The 26,455-nt window shown below is 48.7% G+C and overlaps 1 protein-coding gene and 1 non-coding gene across 3 annotated transcripts in view; both read left to right on the top strand.

The window, feature by feature from the left end:
• AP1B1 (adaptor related protein complex 1 subunit beta 1) overlaps positions 1–26,455 on the top strand; it is a 41,178-nt gene that overhangs the window by 13,791 nt on the left and 932 nt on the right. The window contains exons 4-20 of one of the 2 annotated variants that reach the window (XR_015947563.1): positions 1,565–1,700; positions 2,872–3,117; positions 4,344–4,534; positions 6,525–6,746; positions 8,893–9,013; positions 9,310–9,405; positions 10,180–10,295; positions 11,094–11,259; positions 11,601–11,699; positions 12,636–12,895; positions 14,624–14,825; positions 17,634–17,774; positions 19,115–19,260; positions 20,331–20,460; positions 21,007–21,091; positions 22,190–22,276; positions 23,375–24,420. Coding sequence is in view for 1 of the 2 variants with exons in the window: in XM_035098206.3 (XP_034954097.1) it covers positions 1,565–1,700; positions 2,872–3,117; positions 4,344–4,534; positions 6,525–6,746; positions 8,893–9,013; positions 9,310–9,405; positions 10,180–10,295; positions 11,094–11,259; positions 11,601–11,699; positions 12,636–12,895; positions 14,624–14,825; positions 17,634–17,774; positions 19,115–19,260; positions 20,331–20,460; positions 21,007–21,091; positions 22,190–22,276; positions 23,375–23,529 (2,599 nt within the window). In the remaining variant the exon portion in view is untranslated. The remainder of the gene's footprint in view (positions 1–1,564; positions 1,701–2,871; positions 3,118–4,343; positions 4,535–6,524; positions 6,747–8,892; positions 9,014–9,309; positions 9,406–10,179; positions 10,296–11,093; positions 11,260–11,600; positions 11,700–12,635; positions 12,896–14,623; positions 14,826–17,633; positions 17,775–19,114; positions 19,261–20,330; positions 20,461–21,006; positions 21,092–22,189; positions 22,277–23,374; positions 24,421–26,455) is intronic. The other variant, XM_035098206.3, reaches the window with a different exon arrangement.
• Positions 19,321–19,420, top strand: LOC118076637 (small nucleolar RNA SNORD125). Its single transcript, XR_004691539.2, has one exon. It is a non-coding gene; the product is annotated as a small nucleolar RNA SNORD125 (small nucleolar RNA).

Genomic DNA, 26,455 nt, shown 5'->3' with positions numbered 1-26,455 from the left:
TGAAGGAACCAATGCACGATAACAAGAAGGGGGAGGGAAAACGTAGTAGTCGGGGGCAGGAGGAGAGGCCTCTGCATGGTGAAGCCAGAGCTGTGAATCTCAACACAGGTACTGATTTAAAAAATGAGGATGGAAAAAAATAGCATTTAACTCTGCTTTCTCCACCCTACTGCCCTCCATCTGTTCTGGGCTAGAAATCCTATTGGCCTCTGTTAGCACAGCTCTCTGGCTGGATTTCTTTGTGCAGGGAATTTTTGGTTATTAACGTCGGGGTGGGTGGGGTAGGAAGCATTCAGCGGTGTGATCGTCCAGTGGTCGTTCTGTGCAGGAATAGTGTAAACAAGCAACAAGCTGTCTGGACAGACTTAATTTAGCAAAGCAGTTGCAAAGCCTTCAGGCAGATAGTCCAAGTCTGGCACAGCAACCTGGGAAAAGTTAAGATCTTTTTCTAGCTGGCCTGGTAGGGTTAGGTATTCCTCATCTTTCTCCGGTGGAGCGATGGGAGGAGAAATCTATTTTTTTAAGTTTGGCCTGGGGAGCAGCAGGTCCGCACTGTATTGGTTTTTGCTTTGTTATTAAACCAAGAGGGCAATCTGGTATCATAGTTAGCTGCCCGGTTCTTAAGAAGGCAAGAAGGGTCCCCCTGGATGGGACCCACAGACCCGGCTGGTCCAGCATCCTGTTCTTCCAGTGGCCAACCAGGTAGGAACACAGGGCACTGCTTAATGCAGAGCCCAGGCTGTTGGTCCATCTAGCTTTGACTTTTAAGTTAAGATTCTAGTCCTCAAGGTTCTAAATAAAAAGCTGAATGAAACAGGCGTGCGGGTGACTGCCTTACACTGAGTCAGGCTATTGGTCCATCTCTCTCAGTACGGTCTATATACCAGGGTTTCCCAAATATGGGTCTCCAGCTGTTGTTGGACTACAACTCCCATCGTCCCTAGCTAGCATGATGGGAACTGTAGTCCAAAAAAAAAAAAGCTGGAGACCCAAGGGAAACCACACTGCCCTCAGCAGCTTTCTAGGGTTTCAAGCAGGAGCCTCTCCCAGCCCTTACTGGATATTCCACCGGAGATTGAACCATAGGACCGTCTGCATGAAAAGCAGGTGGTCTACCACCAAGCCACAGCACTTGGCGCCCCTGGAAAGTCCAGAAGCAGGACCTGTGTGCGAAAACAGCCCCCTCTCTACTCCCAGCAGCTGGAATTCAGAGGCATGCTACCTCCAACTTGGCTGCCTGTTGTCTTCCTGCTATAGACATCTGAAGGCTGCCTTGCATTGGGAAGTTTTTTTTTTTAAAAAAAAAAGTTTGACGTTTTATTATGTTTTTATGTGTGTTTTGGAAGCCTCCCAGAGTGGCCGAGGCAACTGAGCCAGATGGGCAGGGTATAAATAATAAAATCACCACCGTTATTAACTATTATTTCCAAGGCTTACATTTTTCCTGGCCCGCTGACCAGCTGCTATAAAGCAGCACTGCCTGGCGTCAAGGGTGTGTGTATGTGTGTGTCTCCCCCATCTGTATCCTGGTTCCTCACACCGCCTGCCTGTTCTCCGTTTCCAGCGCTCTCTTCCCCGACGTCGTGAACTGCATGCAGACGGACAACCTGGAGCTCAAGAAGCTGGTTTACCTATACCTGATGAACTATGCCAAGAGCCAGCCAGACATGGCCATCATGGCTGTCAACACCTTTGTCAAGGTGAGTTGCAGGAGCAGGAGCAGCACCTGCTCTCTGTAAAGTTTTAAAAATGGAAGTGCCTGTTTCCCCAGTGGAAGAGCATTTCGATCTTTCTTTGCATGTGTGTGTGTGTGTGTGTGTTTAATAAGTTTTATTTATTTATTTCACAAAATTTGAAAGCTGCCTGATTGTAAAACAACAATAACCACACCCTCAAAAGCGTCTTACAAAAAGAATAAAACAATGAAATGACTCAACTATTTTAAAACCCTCGAAAGTGAATTAAAATCAACGAGAAGCTAAAAAGCAAACAAAAACCCCAGCTTTGAAGTATTTTTCTGGGTTTCATTGCGTGTGCATGCACAGAAGTGCTGTACGTGCCACGCGCATGTGCAGAAGCACTAAACCGTGCCGCGTGCATGCGCAGAACTGGCACCTCCAGTTGCAAATTTCTCGGGATGCGGCTGGGCCTCCGGAACGGATCCCGTTCACAACCGGAGGTACCACTGTGTGCAGAAATGTCGAAACTTTCCGGAACAATAAGAAATCAAGATAACAAACTTTTTCTAAAAGAATGGAAATGGTTTATTGAAGATTTGCATATAAATTGCAAACAGATAAAAACATTAGCAGGATTTTTGTCATAACCTGCAGTTTCATAAGAGTATATAGTTAAAGTAGATGATTAAATGAGCAAATTAAATGAATTTGGATATGCAGAAGATACTAAAAAAATAAATTTAAGGAACCACAGAAAGGGGAGCGGAAGAATGTCAAACTTTGAAATGTTAAATCGATTCTATAACTAATGAAATGTATAAACTTGAAAAGTATAAATACCCTGTTTCTCCTAAAATAAGACGTAGCCATAAAATAAGCCGTAGCAGGATTTTTAAGCATTCAAGGAATATAAGCCATACCCCGAAAATAAGACATAGTAATAGGCACAGCAGTAATGCAGGCCGCGGCAGCAGGAGGGAAAAAATAAGACATCCCCTGAAAATAAGCCATAGTGTGTTTTTTTAGGAAAAATAAATATAAGATGGTGTCTTATTTTCGGAGAAACACAGTAAAAAAAGTCTCAAACCCTGCGGCTTTTCCTCATAGGGGAGCCGCTCCACACCTTGATCATTTGGGTTGCCCTGTTCCGAACCTTTTCCCAACTCTGCAATGCCTTTTCCATACCCAACAGGACTGCGAAGATCCCAACCCTCTCATCCGGGCCCTGGCGGTGCGCACGATGGGCTGCATCCGGGTCGATAAGATCACAGAGTACCTCTGTGAGCCGCTGAGGAAGTGCCTGAAGGACGAGGACCCTTACGTGCGCAAGACGGCAGCTGTTTGCGTGGCGAAGCTTCACGACATCAACGCGCAGCTGGTGGAGGACCAGGGCTTCCTGGACACCTTGAAGGACCTCATCTCCGACTCCAATCCTATGGTGATGGACCCACTTCTTGCCTGGGGGGAGAGGGAGGGGGGCTGTCCAGGCTGCTACACCCCTGCCCCAGCTGAACCAGGCTCCGCTAAAGGCTTTGGTTCCGGAGGGATTCCCAGGTAGTTGAAGGGAGGAAACTACTACTCCCAGCCTTCGCTAAGTTTGTAGTATAGGAACCAGCTGCAAAGAGTTATTCTCCTCCGTTCCCGGCTTACATGGTTAGCTCAAATGTGTAGGGGCCACCGGGAATTGCTAGCATCCGTGATGATTACCAAAAACAAGGAAAGATAGCAGGTTAGGAATAGGCCCCCCTGATAGGCTGTCTTTCTGATTGCAGCACCTGGCCTGGAGCCAAACTTGCATCTGTGAAATGGAAGCAGTTGAGCGGCAAAGTGCTGCCTGCTGTCTTGCACGTTTAACCAGCGTTGGGAAAATGCCCAACCCGAGTGCTGCTCCTTTTCTTTCGCCCACCCCACCCCGCTCCAGGCTTCCTACATTTTTAAAAGGAACGTCATGAGAGAACTATCGGCCGCCTCTGCAGAAGTTCCAAATGAATTTTTAATTTAGGCCAAATGGCCTCGAATGCTCCTTGGGCCTGTGGGTTGCTGAGAGAAATAGCGGTCTTGCTAGGAAGCCTTGCTTCACGCAACAATAACATTTGGTTTAATTTTCTTTCTTTTTGAGCAGGGGTGTGTTGCTTTCTACACATCTCTATATCCCCGGTGCCTCCAAGAGGCTTTTCTGTGGAGTTTTTTTTAGAGGCAAGAGCTGCCGATAACTATTTCCTGGTGAGGCCTACAAGACTTAGGTCATATTCACACCCTACGTTTAAAGCACTACGGTACCACTTTAAACAGTCATGGCTTCCTGCAAAGGATTCTGGGAACTCTGGTTTGTTATAGAGGAAGCCCCCATTCCCCTCACGGAGCTACGATTCCCAGAGTTCCCTGGGAAAGAGAGATTGACTGTTGGAGCACTCTGGGAATTCTACAGAGATAGACAGACCTGCAGCTGTAGCTCAGGTGGCAGAACATTCGCTTTGTATGCAGAAAGTCCCAGTTCAACCCTTGGCGGGCTCGGCAAGACTCCCACCTGAAACCCTGGAGAGCTGTTGCCAGTCAGAGTAGACAGTATTGAGCTAGATGGACTAACGATTTGACTCAGGATAAGGCAGCTTCCCATGTTCCTATTTTCACAGATGGTTCCTCTCCTCTGTTCCCCCCCCCCAGGTGGTAGCTAATGCTGTAGCAGCGCTCTCAGAGATAGCAGAATCTCACCCCAGCAGCAACCTGCTGGATTTGAACCCACAGTCCATCAACAAGCTGCTGACTGCCCTGAACGAGTGTACGGAATGGGGCCAGATCTTCATCCTCGACTGCCTGGCCAACTACATGCCCAAGGATGACCGCGAGGCGCAGAGGTGAGAGCTGCGGGTTGGCTCGCTTACTCGAGCTCGTGCCAATCGTGCTGCTTTGCAGGCACCATTGTGTGAGGTGCCCTTCCTTGCTTGTAGACAGCCCAGTCTGTGTGCAATTGTGTGTGTGTGTGTGTCTATGCCTATCTGTCTGTCCCATGCCTCTGTTTTTGTTGTCAACGAAGCCAAGTTTCAGAAGACTCCGTACAGATGTGGAGATTTTCTTTTAGAAAGGGCATCAGGTTTAGAGGAAACGCGAGTAAGAGGAGACATGGAAAAACTGGATAGAGAAAAGTTAAGCTATGGAATTTGCTGCCCTGGGAGGCACTGATGGCTACAGACGTGAATGGTTTTAAAAGAGGATGAGAGAAAGTCAGGGAGGGCAAATCTATCAATAGCTACTACCCACAATGGCTATTCTTGGCTTCCCCAGTCGGAAACTGCGTGCTTCTGAAAACCAGCAGCTGATGGAAGCTTTGTATTTTTCTTCCTCCTCTTTCTTTTTTATTGTTTTTCTTTTCTTTTTTGTATTTTATTTTTATTGTATTGTGTTTTTATTGTTTTTTATATTATTATTAAACATCTTTATTGAAAGCTCAAAAAGTACATATGTGCACTAAACATGGTGAGACGTAAATAAAAGAGAGAAAAAGAAAAACAGCACCCATGCAGCAGGGGAAATAAAAGGGGGCGGGGCCTCAAAATTGTATATTTTACAAGGTTGTTGGTTGTTACTGTACTTCACCAGATCTTAACCAACTACAGTATTTGTAGGAATGGATTCCAAGTAACATTGAATTTATCCGTGGCAAGTCTGTGTTTATATGCAAGTTGTTCATATGTTGCGAGTTTGTGTAAGTCTTCAATCCAATCGTAGAAGCGAGACACATTTTTATTTCTCCAATCCATCAGTATCAGTCTTTTTGCTGTGGTAAGGGCACGGAGAGTGTTTTTATTGTTTTTCTTTAGATCAGTTTGTTTTTTATTGTATTGTATATTAAACAGTTTTAATTTAATTTAATTTAAAAATGAAAATACAGTGGTGCCTCGCTTTACGAATGCCTTGCACAACGAAAAACTCGCTAGACGAAAGAGTTTTGCGTTGCGCGAGGCATTCGTAAGACGACAAAATTTTCTATGACCGCTGCTTCGTCTTACGACGCGCGGCCATAGAAAGCGGCAAAGGAAGATCAGCTGTCAGCGCGGGAAGCTGACAGCTAATCTTCCTTTGCCAGGGGGGACGGAGCCGAAACGCGGAGGTGCGGCGGCCTCCCCCTGCCTGTCTTCCCCTTGGCTCCGGGAAGACAGGCGGGGGCAAGCAGCGCCCGCTGCGATTCGGCTCCGTCCCCCAGAGCCACCGCCCCGCCCTGCACCACCAGCACGGAGCGCAACTTCGGAGACCTCTGTGTCAGGGGAAGCAGGCGAGAGGCGCCGGCGGGAGAAGGTCTTCCCCCGCCGCCGCCTCTCGCCCCGCACCCCGGGCACGGAGCGCAACTTTGGAGACCTCCAAAGTTACACCCCGTGTCGGGGGAGGCAGGCAAGGTGGTGGCTGGGAGAAGAGAGCTTCTCGCCCCGCCGCCTTGCACACAGCCGGCATCGGACGGGGCTTCGGAGACCTTCTCCAAAGCCCCGTTGTATGCCGCTGCCAGTCCCCCGGAGCCTATAGGAACGCATTGATTAAGTTTCTATGGGAAACTGGGACTCGAATTGACCCGTGGAACAAATTAATTTCATCTAGCGAGGCAACACTGTAAATAGCAACTGGAAAACGCAGGTCCTGCTTGCTGGTTTCCTGAGCTCAACTCTTCTTTTCCCCTGCCATTTTCCCAGATTACCCAATGGCTGCAGTGCAGGGCCGCAAAAACGGTTTTGTTGGTTGCAGCTCGGAGGCTGGGCTGGTGGGTCAGTGGCTCTGTGCACCTGTGAAAAATCTCCTCTGGCATTTGCCTGCTGCACCTTCCTTTTTCTTCTCTCCTCCCCCCTCTCCCCCGGGCAGCATCTGTGAGCGAGTGACACCCCGGTTGTCCCACGCTAACTCCGCCGTGGTCCTCTCGGCTGTGAAAGTGCTGATGAAGTTCATGGAGATGCTGTCGAAGGACCTGGATTATTACGGCACTTTGCTGAAGAAGCTGGCTCCCCCGCTCGTCACCCTGCTGTCTGCTGAGCCGGAGCTGCAATACGTGGCTCTCCGAAACATCAACCTCATTGTGCAGAAAAGGTGATGATGGATGCTCTGTTGGCTGCAGGTGGGCAAGGGTGGTTTGGTTGATGGGTAGCCCTGCTTCCAGGGATACAGTGAGATACTCTCAGGCATGGAACTGGGTTTGTTGGGTTTTTTTTGCTAAAGGTATTTCCTTTTATAGGGACCCAGGTGGCACTGTGGGTTAAATGGCAGAGTCTAGGGCTTGCTGATCAGAAGGTCGGCGGTTCGAATCCCTGCAACGGGGTGAGCTCCCGTTGCTCGGTCCCAGCTCCTGCCAACCTAGCAGTTCGAAAGCACGTCAAAGTGCAAGTAGATAAATAGGGACCGCTCCGGCGGGAAGGTAAACGGCATTTCCGTGTGCTGCTCTGGTTCGCCAGAAGCAGCTTTGTCATGCTGGCCACATGACCCGGAAGCTGTCTGCGGACAAACGCCGGCTCCCTCGGCCTATAGAGCGAGATAAGCGTCGCAACCTCAGAGTCGGACACGACTGGACCTGATGGTCAGGGGCCCCTTTACCTTTACCTTTTTTTCCTTTTATAATGAATATAAAACAGAGAAGCTGTTGTGGCAACAGCTGAAAAACCAGAAGATGAGAAGCAAATCTCTAAAACAGGCACGTGGGTTAAAATACCAAAGTCCATGGAAAATGATCCACAATGAATTGGAAAAAAAACATCCCAGAGAACAAAAATCCCAGAGTCCTTTCTGTTGGGGGATAATTCAGACTGAAATTCCCAGGTGTCAAACAAGGTTATTTATCTGTGGCACTATTGCGCCCCATGTTTCGTTTGCCCCAAAATGGAAAACGAGTGAGGTCCCAACCAAAGACGAATGGCAGCTTATGTTGACAGAATATGTGCAGCTTGCAGACTAAGAACAAGAAGAACATATGTTTAGAGAAGACTGGAAAACCTTTACTGAATATACTGGAAATAACTGTACAGCTGAAAACGCTGGCAGCCTTAAATTCAACAGTGTAGATAAGTTATGTTGGATGTGATAATGGAATACTGAATGGTATAGTTTCTATAAAATATGCAGGGATTTATGATATGTAAAAAGAACCATGGAAAGAGAAGAAGGGAAGTCATTGATATCTTAAGGATGTAAAAATGTCAAGTATAGTTTGAGATTTGCCAGGTTTGTGACGAGGGCTGACTTGAAAATGATGGCTCCATTACAAAACGTAATTAAAGGAATGCCAGATCAAATGAAAAGTGTCTGGAGGTTCTAGACCTTTGTCGAAATCTCAAATTATGCATAGTTTTCTCCATTATAGCTATATTTCAGAGTGAGTGGTATCAAGCGTCCGGTGTAAGATTTGGGGGTTGTTTTCCATTGAGTTGCAGTTGCTATGCGAGCTGCCAAGATCATATGTTAGTATAGAAGGTAGATCTTTCAGCGGTCCGAAACTGAGACCCACCTCTGACTCCCAACCTGCAACATGGGACCTACTTTCAAAGTTTCACTTTCGATTTACAGTATAATTACCGGTGCTAACAAGGCACACGATTCATCCTAAAATGACACTTCCGAGAGCTGTGTTGCCTAATAGCTCAGTCGGTAGAGCACAAGGCTCTTAATCTCAAGGTTGTGGGTTTGAGCCCCCACGTTGGACAAAAGATTCCTGCAATGCAGGGGGTTGGACTAGATGACTGCCGTGCTCCCTTCCAACTCTTACCATTCTATGATATTACTAAATGAAAACTTCTGTTTTCACTTAAAGACTCTTTCGCAATTTATAAGTTGCACAGCTGGGTATGTTTCTTCTTAAAGGGACCCCTGACCATTAGGTCCAGTCGTGACCGACTCTGGGGTTGCGCGCTCATCTCGCATTATTGGCCGAGGGAGCCAGCGTACAGCTTCCAGGTCATGTGGCCAGCATGACAAAGCCGCTTCTGGCGAAACAGAGCAGCGCACGGAAACGTCGTTTACCTTCCCGCTATAGCGGTTCCTATTTACTTGCATTTTGACGTGCTTTCGAACTGCTAGGTTGGCAGGAGCTGGGACCAAGCAACGGGAGCTCACCCCGTCACAGGGATTCGAACCGCCAACCTTCTGATCAGCAAGCCCTAGGCTCAGTGGTTTAGCCCACAGCGCCACCTGGGTCGCCATGTTTCTTCTTAGGATCTCTTAATCACATATTTTCCTCTTCTCCCAGACCTGAAATCCTCAAACACGAGATGAAAGTCTTCTTTGTGAAGTACAACGACCCGATCTACGTCAAACTGGAGAAGCTGGATATCATGATCCGCCTAGCCTCGCAGGCCAACATTGCACAGGTAAATCCTCCTCTCTTCCTCCCCACCCCACCCCCGAATTTGCTTCAGAGTCTCCACTGCCCTGCAAGGATTAGGACTGAAAGGAATTGCAGTCCCACAAGATCTGGAAGGCACCCGCTGTTTGGGAAGGCTGAAGCTATTGCCTCTAAAGAAGGCATTCCACTCTCCTCTCCTTCCTGCCCCAGTTTTTCAGTGTGTGCATTTTCTAGCTGCCACTCAGCATTCCAAAGTTACTGAGCATGCTCTGTCCTGGGCTTGCTTTTTCGTTTTTTTCTTTGCCCCACGTCTTCTGATAGGTGCTTGCCGAGTTAAAGGAGTACGCAACAGAGGTCGACGTGGACTTTGTGCGGAAAGCCGTCCGGGCGATTGGCCGGTGTGCCATTAAGGTCGAGGTGAGCCAAGGTGTGATCCAGAGCATCTGGCGGGCACCAGTTTGGGGGAGGCTGCCATCTATCCGGGAGAGTCGCCTGATTCTGCAAAAGGCTTAACTTCAAACATACTTGGCTTTTCGGGCATTTAGAGGCTGCAAGTAGCAGAGAGCACAAATGAATTTTGTATAATGTGTTGTGAACCCTCCCTTTTCTCTTTTTGGGGAGGGTGGGGGCTGAAGACATTAGGGAGAGGAGCAGAGAGTGCTTTTGCACTCGAATCGTGTGTGCAGACTTCCCTTTCGGGACACCTGGTAGGCCCCTATGAAAACAGGATGCTGGAATCGCTGGCCCGATCCAGCAGGTTTTTCTTACGTTCTCACGACATCCGGTAGATCTTGCCTCTTCGGAAAAGGGGGTTTGACCTTTACAGAACCTTCCAACATTAAAATTCGTTTTTCAAGGCAAGCGGTGTCCGTAGTGCTGGAGATCGACACGTCTTTGCGTGGGGAGCCAGGGTTTTTTTTAAAAGTAACCGCGTAGGAGACATCGCTCATAGCATGGGGATCCTGCCTCCCCCTTCCCAATTGGTCTTCTCTAGTATGCAGAAGGCTGCATGTGACTCTTGTTTTGTTACAGCCAGGAAATTCCTGGCTTTCCTGTTGCTGACATCCCACCTTTGCTGGGAGATAACCTAGATGTCCTTTAACTTCCCTCTTTAAAGCAAGCATCCGTAGTTTCTCCTAAGCCTCTTGGCTAAACACAGCCCCAACCACCTTTCCCTTTCTTCCTGCCCAGCAATCGGCAGAGCGTTGTGTAAGCACCTTGCTTGACCTCATCCAGACCAAGGTCAACTATGTGGTCCAGGAAGCCATTGTCGTCATCAAGGACATCTTCCGGAAGTACCCCAACAAGTAAGAAACCCCTTCTTATCAGCCCAGCTGCTGACGTGAGTTCCTTTTGGATGGCTGCAGGTCAGGCTAGGAGCCCCCCCCTCCCCTCCCCACCCCACCCCACCCTCAGTTCTATTCTGGTTTGCCTCTCCTTGAAAAGTTACCATTTTGATAACACATGGGGACGATTTTATTATTTATTAAACTTATTAGTTGCTGTTTTTAAAACTGGTGGTTTGGAATAGCTCAAGTCGATAGGGCACGAGACTCTTAATCTCAAGGTCGTGGGTTCGAGCCCCACATTGGGAAAAAGATTCCCCCCGGTGCAGGGGGGTTGGACTAGATGACCCTCGGGGGTCCCTTCCATGAGAAGGCAATTGATAATGATACAATGAAACCTAGCCAGAAATATAGAGCCGTAGATTTTTCTTTTATTTATTTTTTGCATCAGAACTGGCTCTTGATGACATGGGATGGATGCTCAGCACATGCAGAGCTGGCTCCTTGCCTTTGAAAGGTTCTATCCAGGAAGCTCCCCTGGCTTACTTATGTATTTACTGCATTCCTATCCTACCTTTTCACCAAGGGCCTCAAGGAGGCTTAACATGGTTCTTTATCTCTCTCTCTCTCCTTATTTAATCCCCCAGACCTGTGAAGTAGGTCAGGCTGAGGAGGGGCAGTCGGCCAAATGGTGGGATTTGAACCCTGGTCCTCTCCCGGGTCGTAATCTGATGCTTCTCTAACCGCTGCGCCGCACTTGGTTCTCCGCTGTCTCTTAGCTCCTCCCACCCCTCCTGTCTCCGCCCCCCCAACACGCAGGTACGAGAGCGTGATCGCCACCCTGTGCGAGAACCTGGACTCCCTCGACGAACCCGAGGCTCGGGCAGCCATGATCTGGATCGTGGGCGAATACGCAGAGCGCATAGACAACGCGGACGAGCTTCTGGAGAGCTTCCTTGAAGGGTTCCATGACGAAAGTACCCAGGTGAGACGGGGCAGAGTCTCCCACGTGGGGTGGCTGAGGATTAGGCAGCAAAGGCTGCTACGATTCCCTCTGGATTTCCCCTCCACGGTGCCTTGCAGCCGACCTCGGTCCCGGGAAGATCTTGCACCCCCCCAGGAATCCTAGAGGTTTTGTCTTGGGTGATGCACCTCTCAGGTTGCACATTAACTTCACCTCCCGCAGGTGCCCCCTTTCCTCCTGCAGCTTCCTGCTCTGACTGCTTGTGCCAATTTCTTCCAGGATGGTAGCAGTAGAACGCCACCTTTTGCAAGCAGACGATCCTAAGTTCAGTCCCCTTTTCTTTTTGCTTTCGTCCATTGCAGGTTCAGCTGCAGCTCCTGACGGCCATTGTGAAGCTTTTCCTGAAGAAGCCCACCGAGACCCAGGAGCTGGTCCAGCAGGTCCTCAGTCTGGCTACACAGGTAAGAGAAGAAGAGGTGGCCTTTTTAAAGCTGGAGGCCCCCTTTACGTCCTTGCAGGGGTTCTGCAAGGTAGCCAGGGGTGCGGAAGCTTTGTCAGCATGGGCAACCTCCTGAGAACCACATGCCAGGGGTAGGAGGGGCCAGAAGCAAAACTGGGCGGAGCTACAGATGCAAATTTTACCCTCTGTACACAAGAGGCTAGTTTCTGCGCAACACTTGCACACTTCTTTCACCCCTTCATCCAGGGCAGGCATTAGGGTAGCCAGACTCAATAGAGGACAGGACTTGTGTGCCTTTAATTGCCCTGCTCTCTTTTGAGTCTGGAAACCTTAAAGAGAAACCAGCAGGCCCTTTGTTTAATTTCCAAGCAAAGGGTCTTCTGGTTTCTCTTTAAGGTTTCCAGACTCAAAAGAGAGCAGGGCAATTAAAGGCACAGAAGTCCTGTCCTCTATTGAGTCTGGCAACCCTAGCAGGCATCCCCAAACTTTGGCCCTCCAGATGTTTTGGGTTACAGTTCCCATCATCCCTGACCACTGGTCCTGTTAGCTAGGGATCACGGGGGTTGTAGGCCAAAACATCTGGAGGGCTGCAGTTTGGGGATGTCTTATCCAGGACAAGCAAGAGGCCCGACTGGAGTTCAGGGACACTTCCAAGCCAGGAGAAAACACTCCAAGGAAGGAGGTGTGACCCGAGGAGAGTCTTAAGATCCGTATTTATTACATTTATATACCAAGGGCGGTTCCTTAGCTGCCAAGTTATCCCTTTTTTACAGGGATTTTCCCTTATGCTGAATAGGCTTCCTCGCGAGAAAAGGGAAAACTTGGCAGCTATGGGCGGTTCACATAATAAAACACAAGATAAAAACACAAGCGAATACTTAAACCGTTTTAAACTTGCCCTGGATTTATGTCCATCACCTTAAATGCTTTCACTTAGGATTCGGATAACCCCGACTTGAGGGACCGTGGCTACATCTATTGGCGCCTGCTCTCTACCGATCCTGTGGCGGCCAAGGAGGTGGTTCTGGCAGAGAAGCCACTCATCTCTGAAGAGACGGACCTGATTGAGCCGACTCTGCTGGACGAGCTGATCTGCTACATCGGCACGCTGGCCTCCGTCTACCACAAGCCCCCCACCGCCTTCGTGGAGGGGAGCAGAGGCATCGTCCACAAGAGCCTCCCTCCACGGACAGGATCGTGAGTATCCTTTGGTGGCGGTGGTGGTGGTAGTGCAGGGAGAGGGGGTTCTGTTGCTCCTCTCTGCAGCCCACTTGGTCTTTGGCCTTTTTTCCCATTCTATTTATAAAAATACTTACATACCGCCTTGCATTAAAAATAAATAAATCTTAGAGTGGTTTGCAACGATTATACATAACGCCATACAAGAGAAAGCATATATATATAAAAAGAAACCAGCAAACTGTTAGGGAAAGGTGCGTTCGACATTCCCTGCAGAATAGGAAGAGTTTTTGGCAGGTGTTCAATAGTTGGCACAGAAGGCACCTGCCGGATTTCTAGTGGCAGAGAGTTCCGCAGGGCTGGGCCAACGACACGAAAAAGGCTCAGTTTCCCGCTGTTGTCTTGCCAACTCGAGGAATGGCCAGTGGCACCCCTGCAGGTGACCCCACCGATCAAGCTTGGGGTACAAAGGTTCGGGTGGTCCCTGAGGCACCCTGGACCTAAGTTGTCTGGGACTTTGCAAATTAATGCCTTGAGTAGTAGAGGGACAGCCAGTGCAGGTGTTTTAAGAGCCGTGTCTCGTTTTGCTTGCCAGATGCCCCCGTCAGTCGTCTGGCCACCGCATTCTGCACCAGCTGGAGCATCCAAACCAGGCCCAAGGGCAGCCCCACATAGGGCATGTTCCAGTGATTAGCCTCAAGGTTACCAATTCATGGACTGCCGTGGTTGTAGCCAATGTAGCACAAAGCTGAAATCACCTACCACAGGTTCCACTGGAGAAATGTGCTGTGCCAGCAAAATGTCACCGTGCCAGATTGCTGCAGTAGATTTCACAATCTGTTGCATAGCCGGTTTCTGCTAGCCACAACTTCTGCATTGGATTCCACCCATCTGCTGGTTTAAGGGACCCTGGGGTAGGGTGGCTGGGTGGCAGAAATAGACACACACCTTTTTCTCTCTCTTTTTTGGAAAATAATTTTTTATTAAATTTTCACAAACGAAAACAGTAATTAACTCACATTTCTACCAAATCTAAATCTATACAAGTACCTTTTCACGAACCTTTTCTTTGAGTCCAGAGATCTAGAGCAGGCACCCCCAAACTTCGGCCCTCCAGATGTTTTGGCCTACAACTGCCATGATCCCTAGCTAGCAGGACCAGTGGCTGGGGAAGATGGGAATTGTAGTCCAAAACATCTGGAGGGCCGACGTTTGGGGGTGCCTGATCTAGAGAAAGACACACTCTTGAGTCAGTGGTTCCCAAACTCCACTCCGCCCCCCACCCCAGGCCACTTGGAAACTGCTGATGGTCTCCGCAGACTGCAGTTGCTACAGCAGGCAGAATAATCATTAAGCCATGTGTGCTGGATGAGATCCTGTATGATACTTAATTGGGTTTTTATTGCTGGTTTTTATTTTTATTCCATTGAATTTGGATCGGGATGCAATAAAATGCATTATGAGAAATTAAAGAAGCGATAAAAATGCAATTAACCATCACACAGCATATTATAATCGTGACGGCAGACAGAAAATTCACTGATTATATATGAATATTTTATGCAGGCAGGCAATGAAACACGCCTCCCCCCCAATGAAGCATGCAAACCACTGGTGGAACATGTGCCATTGTGCCACAGTTTGGTTACTCCTGATCTATGTCTCTCTTTTTTGGAAGGAAGGAAGCAGGCCATTTTTAAATTGTCTTCTTCGTCTCTTCCTCCTCACCCTACACTATGAACACAGGAGTGAAAGCGCAGAGAGCCCAGATGTCGCTCCAGCGGGGGCCCCCCAGTCTGAGCAGCCAGCCGTCATCCCAACCCAAGGAGACCTCCTGGGAGACTTGCTGAACCTTGACCTGGGACCCCCTGTGAGCGGTCCTCCGGTTGCCACCTCATCGGTGCAGATGGGCGCCGTCGACCTTCTCGGCGGCGGCTTGGACAGCCTGGTAAGTCTTAATCTTGCCCTCCTAAGGATTTGCAATGCAAGAGGGTGCTGCGTTTTCACTGGAGGACTTTGAATACTCGAAAACAGCAGCGTTAAATGTGGCCGCTGACGTTATGCTCTGTTGCTGTTGGTTACCTGTCTGCATATGTTTCATGCTGCCTGTGTGTTTTAAGACTGTGTCCAACTTAAGTTATACTGAGTAGGCCCACTGAAATGAATGGAACCAAGTTGGGCCGCGTTCATTCATTTAAAGCTTTAGGATACCACTTTAAACAGCCATGGCTTCCCCGCAAAGAATTCTGGGAATTCCCCTTGAGCGTTGTAAGGAAGCCCTTCTATTCCCCTCCTGTGGCTACGGTTTTCAGGGCGGTTTAATGGTCCATCTTTCTTCCCAGGGAACTCTGGGAATTGTAGCTCTGTGTGGGGAATGGGGGAGTCTCTGCTAACAACGCCATTAACAAACGACAGCTCCCAGAATTCTTTGGGGGAAGCCATGACTGTTTAAAGTGGCACCGAAGGGCTGAAGACATAACCTCTTCACTCTTGCCTTTTTGGCACGATGTGTATGTTTCAGGAGCCACCACCTCATTTTTTGTTATTGTCCGTTGTTTCAAATTGTGTTTTAATTCAGTAACCCGCTCAGGGACATTCGGGTGGAGGGCAGGTAATAGATAACAGCAGTAGCAGCCTCAGCAACAACAACAACAACAGTCGTAGTTAACAGTAAGAATAAAAATAAATAATGTGCAGTGTGAATGTGGGCTTAGCCGTGCCTTTTCATTTCCCTACTCTGAATATGACTTAAAACAACTGGACACAATCCATTAATCTTTGTTCCCGTTTTGCACAGAGAGGCAGCTGGGGAATCTGTCCGGGCCTTTCTCACACCCTTTTTGGATCAGGGCGGCCAAAAGGCGCCCGCTAGATGTTGCCGGGCTCCCATCAGGGGAAATTGGAGTTCTTGGGAAAGTCCAGAAATAAACGATAAATTGCAAGAACTCAGGCCAAAAGAAGATGGATTTCAAAAAATCTTCACAAGGTTTTATTGATGTGATGCGGAGCTTAAATGGGAATCAATCCCAATGTTGAAGGCAAATAAAGATAAATTCCAGTAAAGATCAGGACAAGGCCCTGTTTCGACTATTCTTCGTCAGCTAAGATTCACAGGTCAAAGTGTACCAAGTAAATAAATTTATTGTTTATTTCTGGGCTCCCATCAGGCCCCAGGCAACATATCCCAGTGGTCAGGGATGATGGGAACTGTCGTCTTAACTGGAGGGCATCACGTTGGCCACCCACTGCTTTAGGACATAAATAGTTAGGCATGCATGGGACAGTGGAGGATGAGCCACTTTTTTGCAAGACTAGCAGGGACACGAGCTCAAAGCTCCGCTGGGAGTTTGCAGAGGCAAAACTGTTCAGCGTGAACGATTCCCAGTATAGCTGAAGGAGCGTCTCCACCCCCATCATTCAGCCTGGACACTGAGGTCCATCTGGTGGTTCCCTCCCTGCGAGAAGTGAGGTTACAGGGAACCAGGCAGAGGGCGTTATTGGTAGTGGCACCCGCCCTGTGGAACGCCCTCCCATCAGATGTCAAGGAAATGAACAACTATCTGACTTTTAGAAGACAGGCTGAAGGCAGCCTTGTTTGGGGAAATTTTTAATATTTGATCTTTTATTGTGTTTTTAATACTCTGTTGGGAGCCGCCCAGAGTGGCTGGGGTATAAATAATATATTATTATTATTATTATTATTATTATTATTATTATTATTATTATTATTATTTATTATAGAACGGGCAGGGCAGAGGGGGTGCTGTGTTCTTCTTGTGGGGAGCTGTCTTGTAGCGCCGTGGCTGATAGCATCTGTGTGTTGTAGTCTTGAGTGACTAACCTCTCTTTCACCCCTTCTTATTTTGTCTCTTTCCCTCCTCCCACCCCCCAAATCCTGGCTTCTCTCTCTCTCTCTCTCTCTCTCTCTCTCTCTCTCTCTCTCTCTCTCTCTGCATGTGGCTGTCTCTTCTCTTCCAACTTGCCTGCTGCTTCTTGGAGATGGGGGACGAAGCTGAAGGGGTATGGTCCAGCCCTCTTACTAGCTTTCCCGTCAGTGAGCCATCCCCTTCCTCCCTCCCCCCCTTCCCTCCACTCTTTCCTGCTGGGAAACCGGGGCTGGGGGGGGGAGAGAGACGAGGTGGATGCTACTCTTAGCAGTGTTCATTGCCTTCTACCTGATCATCTCAAAGTACACTAAAAATGCAACAAACCAGATCTAATTAAATACATAAATTAGTCTGATCCAACAGGGGTGTGTGTGTGTGTGTGTGTGTGTGTGTGTGTGTGTGTGTGTGTGTTAATGGCATGTACTTGGGAGAATCCCCCTTCCCAGTCCGTCCGTCCCGTGTGTGGGTTTATCCGTCCTGTGTGTGTCCATAAATGCAGAGAAGGTCTGCAGCTCTTGCCTGCACAAGCTCCCTGGTTCAACTCCAGGTAGGGCTTGCAATTTGTCCTGCCTGAAACCTCGGAGAGCCACTGCCTGTCAATGTAGACAAGGCCGGAGGTAGATGGACCAATGGTCTGATTCAATATTAGGCAGATTTCTATAAAAGCCTCTGCATTTGCCGCCTCTTGTAAGTCACGAAGTGGCCCTTCCCGAAGGTGCGCCAACCGCTGCAGCTCTGTGTAATATCTCTTGCTCCTCTGCTCCCTACTCTCAAGCCACCTCTTGTAGGCTCGTGTCTCCAGCCACCCCACTGCCTTTAGAATTGCCTCTGTGAACTTGTAACACCTTGGTGCCTTTGTCTCCCTGCAGATGGGGGGCCCCAGTTTCGCAGCGCCCAGCGCGGTCATGCCCTCCAACTTGGGAGCACCCCTGGGCGGGGGCTTGGGAGACCTCTTCGACCTGGCTGGCGGCGTGGGGACATTGTCCGGGTCCTACGTAGCTCCCAAAACGGTGAGTAGCACTGGCCTCCAAGGAGTGCCAGGAACCAAGGGCCAAGTGGCTCTTGGTACCATTGCTTGTAAGATGCCTGGCACCTCTCTGTGGGTAACGGGCTTCTTTCCTTTGCCTAGACCAAATGGTAGGGCCGGCCCCAACAGGGAATGAGAGGGCCTGAGCTCCCTAGGTGCTCCATGAGTGCATTGGACTAGAGAAGGATCTGTTCGACTTCCAAAACGTTCGGAAACGAAGGCGCTGTTTCCGATTGGCTTCAGGAAGCTCCTGCAGCCAATCAGAAGCCGTGCCAGACGTTCAGGTTCCAAAGAACATTCGCAAACTGGAACACTCACTTCTGGGTTTGCGGCATTTGGGAGCCAAAACGTTCGAGTGCCAAGGCGATCGGCTTCCAATGTACGTCTCCGAGCACAGTTCAAAGTGTTGGTGCTGACCTTTAAAGCCCTAAACGGCCTTGGTCCAGTATACCTGAAGGAGCGTCTCCACCCCCATCGTTCTGCCCAGACACTGAGGTCCAGTACCGAGGGCCTTCTGGCGGTTCCCTCGTTGCGAGAAGCCAAGTTGCAGGGAACCAGGCAGAGGGCCTTTTGGGTAGTGGCAACCGCCCTGTGGAACGTCCCCCCATCAGAATTCAAAGAGAAAAACAGCTACCCCCCATCAGATTTCAAAGAGAAAAACATTATTAATGTTTAATAAATTATTTAATTTTATTTTTCTGTTGGAAGCTGCCCAGAGTGGCTGGGGAGGCTGAGCCAGATGGTTGGGGTATAAATAATTTATTATTATTATTACAGTATTATTATTATTATTATTATTATTATTATTATTATTATTACGACTTCCAAGAGCAATTATAACAACAGATGAAAAGGAAAAGGAAAAAAACCCGTAAAACAAATCACACCCGGGTTAAATAACAGAGGTAATGAAAGAAAAAAAGTGGGAATAAAAGTTGTATTTGCATAGATAAATAATATTAAGTATTCCTCGATTGCCAAGTAGAGTTCCAGATTTTCCAGGCTTGTGACGGTGGTTTCATTGCAAGCGATGGCCCTGCTATATGTGCAATGAAGGAATCTATGCGCAGTTATGGCATGGAACTTAGCCATAACGTGATGAGTTACGGTCGGCATACCTGGAACAGCAACAAAACGTTCCGGCACGTTTCCCCTGCGCGACTCTGCTGCTCTGTGCCGCCCGAACTTAGCAGAGTAGATTCCGCAGCATCTGGCTGTTCCAGGTGTGCCGACCGTAACTCATCACGTTATGGCTAAGTTCCATGCCATAACTGCACAATCTACCCCCAATGCATCAACTAATGTCCCCTTGCGCCATTTCAGGTCTGGCTCCCGGCGGTGAAGGCCAAGGGTTTAGAGATTTCGGGTACCTTCAGCCGGCAAGTGGGCTCCATCTCCATGGACCTTGTGCTCTCCAACAAGGCCCTGCAAGTCATGTCTGACTTTGCCATCCAGTTCAACCGCAACAGGTAAAAGCCAGTGTGCCCCAGCCCCCCACAAGGAAGTCCTCGCATGCAGAGGGGGCGTCATAGCCAGGGAGCCTCTTGTGATGATCTTTGTGTCGCTGAATGGCTGGTTTGATGAACCAACCTCACCCTCTAAGAAGTTGACTGAAGAGGCTTATCTAGCTAGGACGGAGTGGGGAATATTCTTTCCAGCCCGAGAGCCGCATACCCTCATATACGACCTTCCGGGAGCCACATGGCAGCGGTGGTCAGGGCCAGAGTCAAAACTGGGCAGGCCCACAGACTTAAACTGCACCCGCCCAATAGCATGGCCAGGGATAGCAGTCCCCGACGGAACATTTGAAAATTGCTGAAGTTCTTGGCAGACCACTTAAGGAAGCTATTCCCAAACTTGGGTCTCCAGCTTTTTGCTTTCTTTTTTTTTTTTTGGACTACAACTCCCATCATCCCTAGCTACCAGGACCCAGTGGTCAGGAATGATGGGAATTGTAGTCCAAAAAACCCCCCAAAACAAAACAGGTGGAGACCCAACTTTGGGAAACACTGACTTAAGGGGGAATTTATTTATTATTTTTGCCTTTTGTAATGCGCCCTGCTGGAGGTGGTAGGATATTGAATTGGATTCTTATTGTTTCTTGCATATTGTGTTCGGTTGTATGATGTGTCTGTGCCATTTATTAATTCCTGTTCCGACCGGTTTGGAAGAGACGCAACTTGGCAAGCAGAAGTTCCCAGGTTCATACCCCAGCATCTCCAGGCAGGGCTGGAAGTGTCCCTTGCCTGGAGCCATGGAGAGCTGCTACCAGTCAGTGTAGGCAATACTGAATGATATGGACCAATGCACCTGACCCAGTCTATAAGGCAGCTTCTTATGTACCCCTCACACTCTTGTCAGCTTCCTGCCTCCCTGATGGAGAGCGACCCAGCATCTAAACTCCTTTGCCAAAGAAAGCCTGTTGTTGTTGTTGTTGTTGCTACTGCCGCCGCTAACTGCATCTTGCTGTCTTTCCTCTTCCGTATCCCTTGCAACCCCTGTGTGCCCCCTCCCCTTCTCACCGGCTGTTCCCTTCCAGCTTTGGCCTGGCCCCCGCCGCACCCCTCCAGGTCCACGCCCCTCTTGCTCCGAACCAGAGCGTGGAGATCTCCCTTCCCCTCAACACGGTCGGCTCGGTCATGAAGATGGACCCCCTGAACAACCTCCAGGTGAGCCAAGGCGGCATCATGGGGCCAGCAGCAGATCATGTGGTGCAGAGGCCATAGTTCAGCACCAGAGCCCCTGCTCTGCATGCAGAAGGAAGCCCCAGGTCGTGTGCCAGCTTCAATCCCCAGCCTGGGCTGGAAGAGAGACCTCCCTGTGTCAAAAGGATGCCTAGCCCAGCATCCTTTTCTCACAGTGGCCAAGCTGATGCTCCAATGGGATGCCCGGAATTGTAGGTGATATACTTGCAATTCGGCAAGTATTTATGTTAGTGGTTCTGTACAGTTCTATGGAAAATCAGTGGAAGTGCAAGCGTTTACAAGGCACTGGCTTCTGTATCGGCAGGCTTTGTCCATAACACATGTGAACACGTCTTAAGGGCTAGAAACTTGAGTAGTATTCTGAAACAAAGTTCTGTCCCGTGCTCTGTGCTCCTGCAGAATTGCGGCTTGCTTTCCTAGCCCAGCTCTGGAATGTCTCTTGGTGGGTCCCAGCCTAGCCAGAGAATCTTTTCTTCTTCTTCTTCCCCCCGCTTCTCTGTTTGGTTCCAGGTGGCCGTGAAGAACAACATAGATGTGTTCTACTTCAGCACCCTCTACCCTCTGCACATCCTCTTTGTGGAAGATGGGAAAATGGGTAGGTTGGCGAGAGTCTGGGATGCAGAAGACGGGAAAACCCTCAAGCTGGAAGGACGAAAAAGACTTGGGTGCCTCCTCCAGGAGTAGTATTTTTTGCCGCATCCACACCATGTGCTTTAAACACGGCAATACCACTTTATACCCTGATGGGATTGCCCCAGAGAATTCTGGGAGCTGTAGTTTGATCTTGTTAGGAGAGACTCCCTATTCCCCTCCCAGAACTACACTTCCCAGAGTTCCCCGGGAAGAGCTATTGATGGTTAACTCACTCTGAGAATCGTAGCTCTGGGAGGGGAACAGGGGCCTCCTATCAACTCTCTCAGCGCCCTTAACAAACTACAACTCCCAGGTTTCTCGGGGGCAGGGGGAGGCCATTGACTGTACAGAGTGGGCTTTAAATGTTGTGGTGTGAAGGTGGCCCAAGTCTTCATGTGCCACAGAGAGTGGGGTTAACTCCCCTAGATCTGTTCAGCAAGCTTCAGAGCAGAGAGACTGGGGTTCCATAAGAACTCAGCAAGAACCTAGTGGCTGGATCTGACCAAAGGGGGCCTATCCAGTCCAGCATCCTGTTCTCACAGGGACCCAACTGAATGCCTCAATGAGAAGCCCACAAGCAGGACCTGAGTGCAACATCTACACATCCTCCTCTTGTGATTCCCTGCACTGCCTCTTGAAAGCAGAGGCATGAAAATGACCATGGATAGCTCCTACCCTCCATGAATTTGACTAATCCCCCTTTAAATCCCTCAGAGAATTGGTTGCGCCACATCTGTGGGCAAATTCCATAGTTTTCATTTGATGCTGGGTGGAGGAAGTGCTTCTGTTCGTCTGCCCCGAGTCTTCCAACACCTTCCTTATGCTGGACCCCAAGTGAGACTTGAAGACCACTGTAAAGATAGAAGCACCTGCCATTCTACACACTTAGGAGTACTAGACCTAGGGAAGAGGCTGGTAGCTCAGTGATAAAAGCAGTTGCAGACCCAGGTTTCTTAGGAGAAGTGGCTCCTGCCTCTCTTTAAAGGAGGGGCCCTTTTCTGGAAAGGCTTTCCCCTCTTCCCCCCCACGTCCAACCCGCTTCTGCTTCTCCCTCCTCCAGAGCGACAGATGTTCCTGGCTACCTGGAAGGACATCCCCAACGAGAATGAAGCACAGTTTCAGATCAAAGACTGCCCTCTCGGCTCAGGTGAGAAGAGAGCTGTCTAATCTAGAATAGCTGCTGGCCGTGTGCTTACATGCCCTCCTGTTCTCCAGAGAGCTCAGCCCAGCTTTGATGTGGTTCCTAGGCACATAACGGCAACGGCTAGCTGGTATTTGTAAACTGGTGTGCTGCTATACTAAGGAGCCTAGGCATGCTGCCACTTCCACTTGTATGGACCCAGCGGTAGAGACTCTCTAGTAGAGAGCCTTTTGACCTGTGACAACCAGTGCCCTTTGGGACTGGTAGGGCAGAAGGCAGGGAGACCAACAGTAGGTGGCGCCAGAGCCAATGACAGGCAGAGCCGACTCATTCTTAGTTTCTCCTCTGTCGTCATCCCTTCTGAGTTCTATAGGAACAGCACTGAGACAAGACTTAGGAGGAGGAGGAGGAACAGACACTCCCAAGCCCTGGGCTGGTGGTTAAGTAGGAAGACTTGCAGGTGGGGGCTGACTGAGTTTGGTGGGGCAGTGCCATTACATTACCCATTGTGGTGTAGCGGTTAGAGTGCCAGACTAGCAGGCTAGGACCTGGGAGGCCAGGGTTCAAATCCCCACTTGGCCATGAATCTCACTTGGGTGAGCTTGGGCCAGTCACTGCCTCTTAGCCTAACCTCCCTTGCAGGGTCCTTATGTGGATTAAAGAAGGAGGAGAAGAAGAATGTGCATCACCTTGAGCCACCTTGAGGGGAAAAAGCAGGATGGAAATGTACTGAATAAATTTAATTTTCCTAGGAAGCTGCCTTATACTGACTCAGACTCATTGGTCCATATCACTATTATCTACACCAGGCATCCCCAACCTGCGGCCCTCCAGATGTTTTGAACTACAACTCCCATGATCCCTAGCTAAGAAGACCAGTGGTCAGGGATGATGGGAATTGTAGTGCAAAACATCTGGAGGGCCGAAGTTTGGGGATGCCTGATCTACACTGACAGGCAGCAGCAGTGTTCTTCTGCAAACATAAGAACTAGGAACTTGATTCTTTCTTTTCATCTGAGAGCTGGCGCCCAGTCCGTTTTGTGTGCATGTGCAATAGCGCCACAATTTATTTGCATGTGTGTGTGTGTGTATCTGGTCCCACAGATGCAGTTAGCAGCAAGCTTCAAGGAAGCAACATCTTCACCATTGCAAAGAGGAATGTTGAAGGCCAAGACATGCTGTACCAGTCCCTCAAACTGACCAATGGCATCTGGGTCCTGGCAGAGCTGCGGATCCAACCTGGGAGCAATAACTTCACGGTATGGCCCTTCTTGTGCACCTCCCTGCTCTTTGCAGAGGTTCTCTGTATAGTTCTATCATTGTTTTAGGCATAGATGAATCTGTGATATTAACAAGTGCTTTAAAAATTTGCTGGGCGTGGTGCAAAAATCATTGCCCACCTGCTCACCCCACAGATAACACCTTAGATCTTCCCTTCCCATCTTATGCCAACTCTGTTTTCACAGAATGACCTTTCCCCTCCCTTTAGAATGTTGGAAAACAACCCACGAGGACAAAGTGATGAAAACCTTGCAGTATTATTCTATAGTAAGATACCCCAGGCCTGGTGCAAGTAGCCAGCTGGGTTGGGCACTGGCCAAGTGTCCCTCTCCAACCTGACCCGGCCGCGCCACAACTTATCAAACACACACCACTAGGGCCCACAAGTGCCTGATCTGGCTGACTGCTGGCATCAGGTCTGTGGAATTTCTAATTTTTGCACAGTGCCTAAGAAAGCAGCCTTAAAAAAAAGAAACAAACCAGGTGAGGGAGGAGGAATGGGCTGGGTTAAAAAGCCTGTGAATTTCTTAAAACGCAAGCCTCATTGGGGAGAGCATTCCATAGTTAGGGTGCTGCCACCAAGAAGTCTCTCTGGTTCCCTCAGTATTTGGGGCCCCACCCTTTCCATACATCTGAAATGAGACATGATTACCAAAAACATATCCACCTGCTTCCCCGCCCCATGCTGCCCCATTGGATAGAACTGGTGGCATGCTCTTGTTTTTCCTTCCTGTTTTGGTTATGAAACATTCTTCCCCCCCACATTTGGGGTGACAATTTAATCTATTTGTATGTGTGTGTTTTTGTTTTTCCATGTCCATCCGCCCTCCCCATGGGCCCGCCCCTCCCTGATCTTTCAGGATTTGGAGGTTAGCAGAATATTTGTGTGCTTTTCATTTTTATTTTTATTTTAAAAAATGAAATCTTCTGAATCCAGCTGCTTACTTTCCACTTCACCCCCTACCATTTTATTCCAGCCCCTCCCCCTGCCAGCTTGCGCCTGATGTTCTTTTTGGCAGTGCTGCACCACCAAGCAAGCACCATCCTAACAAATAACAGATTGTGCCAGTGGTGGGAGGGGGGAAGACTTCAGAAGAGCAACGACACTGGTGATGGGGGCGGGGGGAAGGAATGGGTGTTAATCCAGGTGTTAATCCAGATGTTGTGGGATTCCCATCTCCCATCAGCATTAGCAACCATGTCCACAATAGTCAGGGATGATGGGAGTTGTAGTTCAGCAGATGGCTCAGAACCAGAGTTTCTCCTTTCACCTTATGTGGCAAGGCCAACCTGCCCTTTCAATGGGTACTAGGGTGGTTCATAAAAACTTTTTTTTTTAAAAAAAAAAGCCTGCTCCAAATGTCTTATCTTAATACACTAGGGAGTATATAGCTATATCTGAAATTTCATGCATATCAGTTAATATCTTGACCCTCCTCCATGAAAATAGCTGTTTACTTGGCCATTTTCCTATTTCGTGAAGGCTGAAATTCCCATTCAGTGGAGCAGGGTCAAGATATTAACTGATACAGCTATATAATCCCTAGTATAGTAAGAAGAAGAAGAAGATGATGATAATAATAATAATAATAATAATAATAATAATAATAATAATAATAATAATAATAAATTTATACCCTGCCCTTCCCGGTTTAAAAACCGGGCTCAGGGCAGCTAACAGCAGATATAAAACATTGATTATAGCAAAGCAAAGCTACAGGGAACCAGGCAGAGGGCCTTCTCGGTAGTGGTGCCCGCCCTGTGGAACGCCCTTCCATCGGAGTTCAGGGAGATGAACAACTACCTGACATTTAGAAAACACCTAAAGGCGTTCCCTGTTTAGGGAAGTTTTTAATCTGTGATATTTTAATGTATTTTTATATTTGTTGGAAGCCGCCCAGAGTGGCCGGAGAAACCCAGCCAGATGGGCGGGGTATAAATAATAAATAATAATAATAAATAATAATAATGATTAAAATGTGACTTAAAAACAGCTTAAAACACAATATAAATGCAGCATAAATGTCAATAAAATTCAAAAAATTCAGGGGTCATTTTTTTGGGGGGGGGGGACCCAGTCAGTAAACATCAAATGATCACTAAGGCTAACTAGATAAGTTGGTCCTACTAGGACCAGCAAGGAGACCAGGGAAGAGTTTAAAAGATAAGACCTTTGGAGCAGGCATTTTCAAAACAGAAGTTTTTTAATGAACCGCCCTAATGGGTACCCCTCACTTTCCCAGGTTATTAACACAAGCTGGACCAGTGCTGTCTCTAAAAACCCTAGAGAGAAAAGCTAGTGTAGTGGTTAGAGCAGTTCCACTGACCTCGCAGCCTTCTGATGACACTGGACTTGCAAGTCCCACTACCCCTGTCCCTTGCCGACATCAGCGCCTTTAACAGAGGGAGGGATTGGCCGTGTCCCCAATATTCATTTAAAGCACTGCGGTACCACTTTTAACAGCAATGGCTCCTCCCCCCCCAGTCCCAAAGAATCTTGGGAGTTGTAGTTGGTTAAGGGCACCGAGAGTTGTTAGGAGAGAGCCTTCTAGTTCCGCTCATGGGGCTACAATTTGCAGAGATGCCTGGAAAGAGGGGTTGACCACTCTGGTAATTGTAGCTCTGTGAGGGGAACTGTAAGGCTCTCTGCTAACAACTCTCAGCACCCCTTAACGAACTACAGCTCCCAGGATTCTTGGGTGGGTGGAGCCATGACTGTTTAAAGCGGTAAAGCAGTGCTTCGATTATATGGTGCAGATGTGGCATTTGTTTCAGGGGAGGGAGGGGAGGGGAAACTTCCAATCTGGAAAAGGCCGCCTTGAGCTAAAACTGCAGCTGCCAACTCTCCACCCCCTGATAACTTGGCATAACCATCCTCCTTTTAATCTCTGAGCATGTCGTCTT

Source organism: Zootoca vivipara, chromosome 16 (genome assembly GCF_965207765.1).
Source record: "Zootoca vivipara chromosome 16, rZooViv2.hap1.1, whole genome shotgun sequence".
Taxonomy (NCBI): Eukaryota; Metazoa; Chordata; class Lepidosauria; order Squamata; family Lacertidae; genus Zootoca; species Zootoca vivipara.
This window is presented reverse-complemented; position numbering and strand designations above follow the sequence as displayed.